Below are 12,999 nucleotides of genomic sequence, written 5' to 3'. Positions count from 1 at the left end.
TGGGTATAATTCCCTGTGCTATATGGTAAATTCTTGTTGGTTATCTATTTTTACCTAGTTTGTTAATCCCATACCCCTAATTTGTCATTCACCTCTTCCCTTTACCCTCTGGTAACCATAAAGTAACCACTTATTAATCCCATATTATTTATCCACATATATTTGATCATATATTCATGTGTGACTTACTGTAGTTTTAGTTGTCTTTGATTTTCCAAAACATACTTGTTGAATGAAGTCTTTTGGGAATTGCCTTTTTCACTCAACACTGCCCTACTGTCTTGTTTATAACCAGTTCATTCATGTTCATTGCCTTGTAACAGTCTATTGTGTGACAATACCACAATTGATCCACTCTCCTGTTGATGGGTATTTAGGTTGTCCTGGAGTTTTTGCTCTTATAAATGACACTGATATAAAAATTGCTATACAGTTCTCCTGGCTTTCAAGCACAGCCCCCTCCAGTGATCTTGTCCCGCAAATCCCAGCTGCCTCGGGCAGCCTCCTCAGCTGCCAAGGCTTGAGCTCCGCTTTCCTGGATGGTAGCTGGGAAAGTTCTTGAGGCAGCCGGACATGCTGAACCCGGGCTCACCCGGTGTGCTTCCTTTCTCTCACGTTATCACAGTCTGCTTTGCCTGTTACCCAGTTCCTGAAAACAGCTGCTGTGTATTTTTTTGTCCAGTTTTATAGCCGTTTAGGACAGCAGCATACTGTTGAGGATGGTAACAATTACTACGCCATGGCCAGACAGGGAAGCCTGTTCATCTCTATTTTTTACAGAAAGTTTCAGTTTTGTTTTGGGCACTTAATCATTAAGGCAGCTGGAGTTTATGTGCTCATATCAAAAGCCCCAGAGAAATTTCCTTTAAAGATAATTGAAAGAATGTTCTTAGACGTTCTTCCAGATGCACAAATGATAAAGTAGACCACTGAAAACTACATTCTATACATGCTGTGAGGTAGAGGTAACCGTTTATTCCCTTGTGGATAACCATTTCAACCCCAGTGTAAGAAGCTTAAGTTATGATCTTAAACTCGTCACTTGGAAAGTGGAGGCAATGACATGTCACATATGAAAGACAGGCATACACACATACACAGAGCCCTATAGGGGCTGCAGTATAGCTGTCTTAGTTCTTCTGATTAACGACTGATTTTAAGACTTTGAAACCAGATAACAATAGGTACCATTTATATTACTCTGACTACATGACAGGAAGTATTCTAAGCATTTCATGTATGTTAACTCATACAATCCTGATAAAAAGCCTATAAAATAGGCACTGTTATTTCCTTCATATTACTAATGGGAAAACAGGCATGGAGAAGCATTGATAACTTGCCAGGGTAACACAAGTAATTTGTAATGAAACAGGGATGCCAGTACAGACAAGTCCACTGTATATGCTATTCATATGAGCAGATTGTAAACATTCTGTTATGAGAATTAAGGAGCCCTCATCCCACCGCTGCTCAGACGCCCAAGGCCTGATCCACTTACAAAACTGAACATACCAATCACAGTTATCGGCATTTCAAAATCTTAAAATTGAGATTGGCAAAGCAATTATTGAATTTAGCTTAGAAATAACCCTTCTATTAATCTCTAATCCCAGGGACAGTGCTCCTCCCAAATCATTCTCTCTTTTATCCAATTTTTTTTTCAACAGATTCTATTGAATAATAAGCATTCTCATAGGGCTCGGTACTTCTAAAAGTGCTTTCCACATGGATGAATATTCATATACCCAATTACTGATCCATTAGCCGTCTGGCTCAGGTCATGTACTTGTCATGGTCTTCCATTGAATTATAAGTGGATTAAAAAAAAATAATAAAAAAACCAACACACAGCTTGTCCAGAAATGATGATATATAGTCCTAGATCCCTTCACTTTTTCAGGCACAGCAGCTGAGAAGTGAAGCCACAACAATGGCTGAGAGAGCTTCCCAGACCAACATAGCCACTTACGGGAAAGCTGGCAGCAGTCCCTTCTCCGGAGGTGTCATGGGTTGTGCTATGAGGTCCTATAGCCCATTTCTCACTTCATTTGGGAAGGCTTCCTTATCTAGTTGATCCAGAAGATTGTTAAGACTTTACTTAAATTTTTGGTCTTAATAGGCAATGGTATAGGAGAATACACTGCCAAGGATATATGTTGCTGGGGTTGTGTTTTGTATTTGGTAAGTGACTTTAAAAAACTGCTATACATAAGCAACCGGGGCAAAAATAATTCTTTATGTTTCCTTTCTAGATATAAGCTCTGAGTAGTCTAAGCAAATTCTAACCAACACTCAAGCATATACTCAATATATGGTTGTTGCTGTTATTCAGTCGCTAAGTTGTGTCCGACTCTCTGCAGCCCCAAAGGACTGTAGCATGCCAGGCTTCCCTGTCCTTCACTATCTCCCAGTGTTTGCTCAAGCTCATGTCAGCTGAGTCAGTGATGCCATCCAACCATCTCACCTTCTGTCGCCCGCTTCTTTTCTTGCTCTGAATCCTTCCCAGCATCAGGGTCTTTTCTAATGAGCTGGCTCTTGGAATCAGGTGGCCAAAGTATTGGAGCTTCAGCTTCAGTATCAGTCCTTGCAATGAATATTCAGGGTTGATTTCCTTGAGGATTGACTGGTTTGATCTCCTTGCTGTCCCAGGGACTCTCAGGAGTTTTCTCCAGCACTGTAGTTCGAAAGCACCAATACTACTGTATCTTGCAAACAATGAGTGTGTGTTCTCAGTCATATCTGACTCTTGGCGACCACATGGACTGTAGCCCCTCCAGGCTCCTCTGTCCATGGAATTTTCCAGGCAAGAATACTGGAGTGGGTTGCCATTTCCTTCTCCAGGGGATCTTCCTGACCCAGGGATCGAACCTGCATCTCTTGCATCTCTTGCATTCGTAGGTAGATTCTTTACTGCTGTGCCACCTGGGAAGCCCCTTATAAACAATAAAATCAAGTAATTACTTCAAACATGCAGTGTTTAGATATATATAAAAAGGATTACAAGTACTAAAAAAAAACAACCATGGATTAAAATACAATATTTTATTTATTTCTCACCTAAAAAACAAGCAACCCAGAATTAAGATATACATAAACTTCTCAAATTTACCCCTAATAAAATTTTGAATATTTATACAATTTCTACAGAAACATACAGTGTATCAAAATCTGCATAAATCAAATTTATAAAATGAGTAGAAATGCATAGTGATATTATCAACTTACAAAGCAAAGATATGGAATTATTTCCAAAACAGCCTACAGTAGAAAATAGTCATTATGGCAGCAGCTTCTGATGTTTTTCGTGTTTGGTAAGGTTTCTGATTTCAATATATAGAGTCATTTTTTATAGAGTATCTTAATGAATTGCACAAAATACCCATTTAAAATTTACATGCACAGTTTCTGTGCCACTGTTCTTAGGCCTATGCATAGTTAACAAGGTTATAATCTATTCAACAAGGAAAATGCGACCTACTTGCAAACACACAAGTATTAAATACCAATTCTTAGTTTCTTACTTATGGTTGATTTATTTTGCAATTATATAGGCATAGAAATGTATTCCTTTTTAAACATCCCTAGAGATGAATGAAAGCTCAAATGGTTGATCAGAGATCAGGAGCAAAATACAAATTGACGATTCAAAATTATAAATAAAACTCTGTTTAAGATGTTTAACTTTGACTCTCCAAATTTAAGAGCTAAGCTTGGAAGAAGCAAGTTTGTGGGCTTTTCTTTTTAAGTAAATGTAGGTGCTCTTTTCTGTTTTCTTTTTTAAGCTTTAGTGAAATATATTTTTCTCTGGTAGTAGTTTGTGAATTCCTTCCATTGATCATGATAACAGGATCAGTCTCTAATTTATTTGCCATTCCCTGCCTCATTAATTTTTTTTTTATTTATTTATTTTGCCTCTGATGGAGCATTTTAATCTTGTGGGGTATAAGAGACTATTTAGATATTAAAATCAATTGACCACTTGCAGTATTTGGTTTTCCTCTTGTAGGTACTATCTGAATAAATGTGTGAATTCAAACAAGTCTTCTTTTCATTGGAAAAATACTAAAAGAAATATGCTTCCTAAAAAAAAAATAAGAAACACTAGGGAACTAACAGATAATTGAACAGAAAGGAGTTCATATTTGTTCATGGACTGTATTTTTCAATAGGCTTTTTTAAAATTTAAAGACTGTGCAGGGAATTTCATGAAGAAATAACTGAAAGGTCCATTCAGCCTTGACTATATAAATTGCACAGCTTAGGTTATAAGACACAGTAGTCTTGTAAGGCTTAATCCAACAAGGGTTTGGAAATTCTCACCTTGGTTAGAACAAACCTTTGATGTGTTTACAGTGGTGTTGTGTTCTTTGTGTTACTCTCATTTCAAGGTTTCAAAACTGAGAAATATTAATAGTTTTCTAAAGTGACAGGTAATGGGGAAAAGCCAATCCTCAATGTCAGAGGACTTTTCTTCTCAAGTTAGTAGGCCCCCCTCCCGCCTTAGGAGTTGGGACTGACAGAGGGCAATGGAATGCTGACAAGTAGAGGAGTTAATGCCGCACAAATCTTCCAACTCTTCGGAACAGCCCTGGATGTTCCATTTTGTCATTTGTTTTTTGAGCCATACAGCATTCAATTTCAGAGCAAATGGCAGCGAGTAAATTCAGTCCTCAGACAGGTAATGAACGATTCCATCAATACCATCCTACAAATTGCATTCAAAGCTCCTGAAATAGTATACCAAGAAATGAAAGAGGCACTAAAAGTGTTGAAATTCACCTTTCAAAAAAGCAGCATGACCGTGGAGGAAGGCCACCTTGGCTAATAACCTGTGGCAGTGCTTCAAAAAGATGTAAAATTAAATAAAGACACAACAGGTTGATAATCACCAAGTTACATAGGAAAGTCTGGTTACTCCAACCTTTTTTTTCAAGTGTGTTAAAAAAAAAAAAAATCAAACTGCCTTTCAGACCCCTGAGTGTAATCCCAAAGAAGACAACAATGCTTTTAACTCTGTTCTAAATAAAACAGAGCTAAACGCACAGATTACCAACAGCATCTTAAAACAAAACAAAAAAGATGTAAACATCTACAAAGTTTAAGGTAAAAGCAGTTTTGTAAACAGTAACTGCAGATGATCATGTTATCGTAAAAATCACAGTTTCTCCGCGTCCTCAGGCCCCCGCGGAGCCTCTGGGTTTGGAGCTGTACAGCTGACAACAGTTGCAGCAGGTTCCAGGCGGCGCTCAGTCCTGTGTAAGTTTACGTGTCAGTAGGTAGGTTACTGGTTTCTTTCATTCCTTCTAAACACTATGGATGTTATTTATCTCCCACTTTTGAGTCATTTTGCTGGAGTCACAGTCGGAGATGAACACTTGATGGAGGACCTCTGAGCGATCCAAGCACTTTCCGGAAGGAATGTGAGTCAGTCTGTGCAGGTTCTGGAAAACACAGGGAAACACAGCGTTACACGTGAGCTCTGTGCTGTCACTGGCATCAGACAGGTCACCTCCTGGCTTTCGTAAGAAGACAATTTAAGCAAATTGGTCAGGCGTGAAGCAGCTTCACCCCAGACTCTGGGCTTCTCTTGTCAGTCTTCTACACCCTTTTGTTGTTCAGGCATGACGTACTGCCGGTACCTCCAATTCAACATGTACAAACTTAAATTCATCATCTCCTCCTCCAGACCAGCTCCCCTAGTTCCTATCCAGCTAATCCAGCTGTCCTGAGCTTAGGACAGCGCAGCTCAGGCTGCATGCCCGCCTTTCTTCGAGTCGCCAGCTGAACACGGACATTTGCAGGGACTTGGGCTTGTACCCTTTCCCATCCCCACCACCCTTGTCTTAGTCGAGTCCTTGTCACCTGCTGGAGGTTCGATTCGGCTCTCAGAGTGCAGTCCTCAGACTAGCTAAGATTGGGTCTGTAGGGTCGAAACAATTTCCTAACAATACAAAGACCCTAACTGTCTTTTCCACTGTATGGACATTTATACAGACAGTGCAAAAGCCATACTGGGTCAAAGAGCTGGGGCTGCAACATCAATCAAGTGATCACGTTCTCTGTAGCCACAGACTCACAAGTAGAAAAAAAGCCAGGTTCATTTTAGAATGTCCTTGATGAAGCAGTAAAACGTGTTCGTTTTATTAAGACTTGACCCTGAGAGACAGTAGGTGAGAATGGCCAGAACATGGGCAGTTGCTGGACTTGAGGGCTGAACGAGTGCCTTTTCTTGTCATGTGACTTGAAAGGACAAATTGCAGGCAGATTACAATTATGCAAACTTGGGGCTGGGGAGACATTTTACAGAAAATAAAATGAGCCTGTCACTTCAAGGGGAAAAGAAAAACAATATAAAGCTGACACTTATTTGTTGCCATTGATAAAACCTAAGTTTTCAAGCAAAAATTTGAGTTTTAGAAAACTTGTATCCATCATCAAGAATGCGACAGCACCACAAGATTTAAAGACTTTTCTGGTGAAAAGTGGTTATATTTGTGATTTCAGGAGCAGTGGATGATGAAATGTGCCATCATTTGGAAGATCTGGATGACTTAGTGAGTCGATATTTTCCAAATGAGCTGTGCAAGTGTGATGTTACAAAAGATCCAGTCAAAGTTTGAGACAGACAAGTGGGTTTAATGCAACAGAGGACAAAATGTTCACTGACAGGGATTCCAGATTCCACATTGCAAATAACCTGGACACGGGTCCCCTGATCTAGGAAGATCCCACACGTGGCAGAGCAACACCCCCTGGCAACTCCAGAAGTGCTCCACAGCTCCTGAAGCCCGTGCTCTAGGGTCCGGGAGCCACAGCTGTTTGAAGCCTGGGCACCTAGAGCCTGTGCTCCACAATGAGAAGCCCGTGCAGCACAGCTAGAGCGGAGCCCCGACTCACAGCAACTAGACAAAGCCTGGGCACAGCTATGGTGACCCAGCACAGCTATAAATCAATGAATGAATAAAAAGAAACCACCACCTACACACTTGTGTAGCACAATTATCTGAAAAGGCTATTAAATTATCCCTTGTTTTCAAACTGCATGTCTAGACAAGGCTGGATTTTCCTTAGATACTCAACTAGAACAACATCTCGCATCAAACTAAATGCAGAAGCAGAATAGGAATCCAGAGTTCTTCTATTAAATCAGATACTAAAGGCATTTGTGAAACTATAAAACAGTGCCACTCTTCTCACTGTGGTGGGGAAAATAGCTCTTTTTCATTAAAAGTGTTATTTATATTAACATGTAATAGGGTTATGACTATTACTTTTACATGAATATGTACATCAATACTCATAACAGTTCTCAGGTTTAATTCCCAATTCAGAAACCCCATTAGCTGTAAGCTGCATAACAAATCTCCCTGGGAGTGTGTCAGCAGTTAGTAAGGATGTAAACGGGTCCAGAGGAGCAGAGTGAGAACTGCTGACTGAGCTGGCCTCCTGCTCACCAGTCCAGACTTGACAATGTTTCCAGAATTATCTTCCTAAAAGTACCCACTGTTTCCTATCACTGTGATCCTCAGCTAAGGTCGGTCACTCCCCAAAGACCATAAAAAGTTCCATGCTCTTTCCCATGGAGAACAACTTAGGGAACCAGAAAACACCCAGCTCCTAGAATTCTCTACACTAAGACGCTATGACCCTGCTCACTTGTCACCACATTCATCCTTCACGAAGAGTCTTATCACACCTCAGGATCCCGTGCAGTGATACTTCCTACCCAAAACTCACCAGAAATAAAGCCTCCTATTAATCTCTCTTTCCCTATCCTGTGGCACTTTATTTCTTTAATATCTTATTTTTGTTTCTTATTTATTATTTTTGACTGTGCTGGGTCTGTGGTGTTGGAGAAGACTCTTGAGAGTCCCTTGGACTGCAAGGAGATCCAACCAGTCCATTCTGAAGGAGATCAGGCCTGGGATTTCTTTGGAAAGAATGATGCTAAAGCTGAAACTCCAGTACTTTGGCCACCTCATGCAAAGAGTTGACTCATTGGAAAAGACTCTGATGCTGGGAGGGATTGGGGGCAGGAGGAGAAGGGGACCACAGAGGATGAGATGGCTGGATGGCATCACCGACTCAATGGACATGAATTTGGGTGAACTCCGGGAGTTGGTGATGGACAGGGAGGCCTGGCGTGCTGCGCTTCATGGGGTCGCAAAGAGTCGGACACGACTGAGTGACTGATCTGATCTGATCTGGATCTTCCTTGCAGGGCACCAGCTTTCTCTTCTCTAGTCGTGGTGAGCAGGCCTCTCACTGGGGCGGCTTCTCTTGTGGAGCCTGGGCTCTAGGGTGCAGGGGGTTCAGCAGTTGCTGTGTCTGGGCTCCCAGGCTCTGGAGCGCAGGCTCAGTAGTTGTGGCACATGGGCTTTGTTGCTCTGTGGCAGTGGGGTCTTCACGGATCAGGGATCAAACCTGTGTCTCCTGCATTGGCAGGCGGATTCTTTACCACTGAGTCACCAGGGAGGCCCCATTTTGCTTATTTTTATTTCTACATTTTTTTCCTTCTCTTCCATTATAGTATGATGGGCTTTAGCTATTTTTTGAAAGGCCCCAGTGAATATTTATTAATAGTAACATCTGATGCACAAACTGATATTCGGTGCTGTGCCCTTTAAAATATAGTATCTAAAATATGTGCATTCCATTTTTTATCCATTCCTTCTCATATTTTTTTGCATCTGTTAACTTTCTTTTACTAGTTAACTAATATTGTCCTTACTCATCCCTTGGCTTTACTGCTATTATTCATCTTTCTTTGTGGAAATAAATGCTCTGTTCTCTGGGAGTTATATTAATCTTCTTCCTAACATCAGCAACTGACACAAACTTACCGCTTCTTGGTAATTATCTATGCAACATATACAATTCCCATAACTGGGAATATTCAGCTAGGCCATTAACATTGTCAGTACATGGCAAACAAGTGTTTTCTGGCAGGGATGGCATGACAACAAATACAAGATGTGTAAAGAAAGCTAAGGGCTGCCAGCTTCTTTCAGTTTGGGGGAGCTTTTTCAACTTTTTGTTTCACAATAAATTGATTTACTTTAGCCAAGTCTAGACTTCGAAAATTATAGAGTACCATTCGAATGTTGGAATCCTCAGCTTGGCATACAACACTGAAAATTCACACCTGAAATAGAAACACTGCTCCCACAGAGTCAAATGAAGAACTAAATGTGGCCTTTAAAACAAGCAACAGGCAACACGTATCCTGCATTTAACAGCCAGAAGGAGAAGCTGTGAAGCCTGGAATCCAACACGTTACCTGTTCATCTCTATCGCCACCTGCTGGACAACAGGCAGCAATATTTTAAAAGTTAAACTAACCGAGCCATTCATTAAAACTATATATACATATGTACATATAAATGAGCCATTCACTAAAATTATATATATTATCAGTTAGATTAAAAAGATCAGATTTTGATATTAGAACAATGGTGATGACTGCCTCAGGGAACCCTGGTTTCCCTATGTGGATAAATGAACAGTGGGTCTGCATGGACCCTGGGTGGTACCCGTCCGTGATGACATTGTACTAGAGAATAAAAGGGTGCTCTGTTACCGAACGGTGATTCTCCAGTGATCAGGAAAATGAGAGGGAAATGCAAGCCAGTGAGAATGCAGGTTTTAACGTTTACGTGTCTCAATTCCATATATTAAAATGAAACAGCATATATTTCAGAACTAAGATGCAGAATACCTTGAAGTACTGCCATTCCTTAAATTCATTCAGATTGCAGTGTGTAATCATAACTTTGGATCCATCAGGCCCCTTCGTCAAACACTGGTCATACTGCATGAGTTGATTGGCTTCATTGATTCGGAAAAGCTATTTAAAAAAGAAAGAAACCCAACTCTTATAATTAGACTCAATGACTACCCTATTTCTCTATCACATTTCTGTATGTTCAGAACTGCAAGTCCAAAGACAGGAATTACTCATTTTGATGGTAGTGAAGACCGCTTCTAACTATTAAAAGCTTATGTTCTTTAGCCTTTTAGATACAGAATCGGTCGTTAAGATTTTAATCACACCAACAGTGTAAGAAAATGAAAATGTGGAAACAGACCTGATAATGTATCACCATCTAAATTAGAGACAAGAAAAATACTCACATAGGAAGGGAAGACAATCTGTGGTTGCCTTTCTCAGTCATGTCTGACTCTTTGCAATCCCATGGACTGTAGTTTGCCAGGCTCCTCTGTCCATGGGATTCCCCAGGCAAGAATAATGGAGTGGGTTGCCATTTCCTCCTCCAGGGGATCTTCCCAACCCAGAGAATGAACCCGCGTCTCCTGCATTACAGGCGGATTTTTTACCATCTGAACCACCTGGGAACACAACTGGTAATAACATCCCAGCTTCTTGGGGGGAATATGTGGAAAACTGAACAATAGCTGAACAAACAAAACTCTTAGGGAGTGAGGCTTACACAATTATACACTCAAGCAAGAATATATTCTAGTCTCTTATATGTGACACAAATTCTAGATTGCGGTTGCTTACATAAAAACCAATACTGCTCTTATCCCCTCATTTAAGCAAATGCTTCAGCACTGTTGGTTTTTCACAGAATGTTTTACTTTATCAAACAATCACAGTTACCAAACTGAAAACCAGGCTAAAGCCTGTGCTGCGTCAGCGCGTTGGCTCCCAGTGCACACCAGCTGCATCTGGGAGCCTGAGCGAGCGGTGTACCTGATTCCCGCCCATCCTGTGGCAGGGGCCCAGCTCCACAAAGCCTCCATTGGTCTTCCCCATGCTGTCGATGCAGTACACAGTTTCAAAGCCTCTGATCTGAAAGAAATGAACCAAGGGTCACAGGCGGGTCACGGTTTAGATTCTGATAAGCTCTAGCAGGAGGTCAGAGAACTTTGTCTTGAGGCTGAGGTCCACATGGAGGGTGGGGCATGTGCAGCCTGGTACCTACTGTCCAGTCAGGCCTCTGGGAACACAGAGCTATAGTCATCTCTCAAACCACTTATGGTCTTTTCTTTTTTTTTTTTCCTACTTATCATATTTATTTGTGAAGCAATTTTGTTACATGCAAAGAGATAGAGAGGGTTTCCTGTTGTTCTTAGATTTATAAGATTATTTATACTTGAAAAGTCATTGGTTAGGACTTCCCTGGTGGTACAGTGGACAGAAGTCCACCTGCTAATTCTGGGGACACGGGTTTGATCCCTGGTCCGGGAAGATTCCACATACTGAGAAGCAACTAGGCCCGTGCTCCGCAAGAAGAGAAGCCACTGCAAGGAGAAGCCCACGCACCACTAGTGAGCAGCCCCCGTGGGCTGCAACTGGAGAAAAGCCCGGGCGGCAACCGAGACCCAGCCCAGCCAAAAAACAATAATAATGATAACAATTAATTAATTAATTTTAAAAAGCCACTGGTTAGATAGCGTGAAACCACTTATGGTCTGAAAGTCAACACTGGAAGGGGCTCATTTCAATGAAGGACCTTGGCCTATAAAGTTCGATAAAAGACGAAAGAAATAAAAAAAAATACCATTAGTACCATTTCAGATTCATGAGAAACAGAGCTAAGGGACCTGACTACAGTGGTCACAGACACTGGCCCTAAGTATCTAGACCATCAGTGAACCTGGGAAGTAAGGCTCCCACGCCTGACAGCTGTATTCAGGGGCTGGGGTTCATGGAGGTGTGGAGGGGTAGCTATGACCAGCAGGCTGGGCTGTGCTGCTGCTAAGTCACTTCAGTCGTGTCTGACTCTGCGACCCCACAGACGGCAGCCCACTAGGCTCCTCTGTCCCTGGGATTCTCCAGGCAAGAGTACTGGAGTGGGTTGCCATTGTAACGTGTGTGCTCAGTCGTGTCTGATTCCTTGCGACCCCATGGACCGTAGCCCGCCAAGCTCCTCTGTCCCTGGGATTCTCCAGGCAAGAATACTGGAGTGGGTTGCCATTTCCTTCTCCAGGGTATATTTCCCACCCAGGGATCAAACCCGGTTTCTGGCATCTCTAGCTTTGGCAGGTGGATTCTTTACCACTGAGTCCAATGGGGGGAGTCAAGCTATAGCTGACAAATAATACAGACCACCTATGGACAAACTGTATATACTCTAAGTACGTGGCAAACATGTGCTTCCATCTCTGGAATGCATGTTTTGTACAAAAACAATCTTCTACCTTTTTGGAACTACTACTACAGATTTATAACTTGATTAGAGATCACTACTGGTGTCCGTTGGCAGCTGGATGGGCTTGTCGGGGCTCTGGGACAGAGGTGTGGGTTAAAGGTGGACATCTGAGAGCCATCAGCGTGTGAAGGGTGGGCTCTGAATCCTCTACTGGGTAAGCTCACCAAGAGAATTCATCCCTTCCACACAGAAGGCTCTAGGCTAGTGAGGAATTCTTGAGAGCAAAAGATAACCAAACCAAAATGCGGTCTGGGCTTTCAGGGGCTCTGGTCCAGCTGGGAGTTAAACACAGCTCATCAAAATAGAAGATGGAAATACAGGACAGAGAACTGTTAGGACAGAGGAGCAGAGAGAGATCGAGCACATCCTGCTACCCAAACTACTGACCTCTTACCAAAAAGGTCAGGTCGCTTTGCTCTACCTGCTTCTCTAGGGGCTGGGGCTCCTCAGGGACAGATCCAGCCTCTTACCTTTGCATTCTTCTCACTCAGTCCCATGAAACGTGCTGCAGGCTCCAAATATACGTCACATCTTTAGATCTACATGTAGCCTCCTTTCTGGGCCCGAGGTCTCCCGGACAGCCCAGTGGGGTTCTACCAGGCCATGTGTGCCCTCCTGACCCCTTCCCATGCACCCTCACTGGCAACTTCCTCACCATGGCTGCCACCCAACGTGCTGGGCAAATATCGTGTTTGGCCAAAAAGTTCATTCGGGTTTTTCTGTGACACTGCATGGAAAACCCAAATGAACTTTTTGGCCAACCCGATAAAACCACACTAGCTGTCTGCCTGGCCTGCACCTTCCACTCACTTGCCTT

General features: G+C 42.2%; 1 protein-coding gene across 3 annotated transcripts in view; it reads right to left on the bottom strand.

Moving 5' to 3' along the window:
• Positions 1–3,030: 3,030 nt before the first annotated feature.
• The window catches only part of GALNT7 (polypeptide N-acetylgalactosaminyltransferase 7), a 136,042-nt gene continuing 126,073 nt past the window's right edge, over positions 3,031–12,999 (bottom strand). For all 3 annotated transcript variants that reach the window (XM_055577665.1, XM_055577663.1, XM_055577664.1), the window contains exons 10-12: positions 10,721–10,819; positions 9,722–9,850; positions 3,031–5,444 (exon numbers count right to left, since the gene is read on the bottom strand). In XM_055577665.1, coding sequence (XP_055433640.1) covers positions 5,307–5,444; positions 9,722–9,850; positions 10,721–10,819 — 366 coding nt within the window. In that variant the 3' untranslated portion in view covers positions 3,031–5,306. The remainder of the gene's footprint in view (positions 5,445–9,721; positions 9,851–10,720; positions 10,820–12,999) is intronic.

Source organism: Bubalus kerabau, chromosome 4 (assembly GCF_029407905.1).
Source record: "Bubalus kerabau isolate K-KA32 ecotype Philippines breed swamp buffalo chromosome 4, PCC_UOA_SB_1v2, whole genome shotgun sequence".
Taxonomy (NCBI): domain Eukaryota; kingdom Metazoa; phylum Chordata; class Mammalia; order Artiodactyla; family Bovidae; genus Bubalus; species Bubalus kerabau.
Note: the sequence above shows the minus strand (reverse complement) of the source record. Positions and strands in the feature narration are given on the sequence as shown.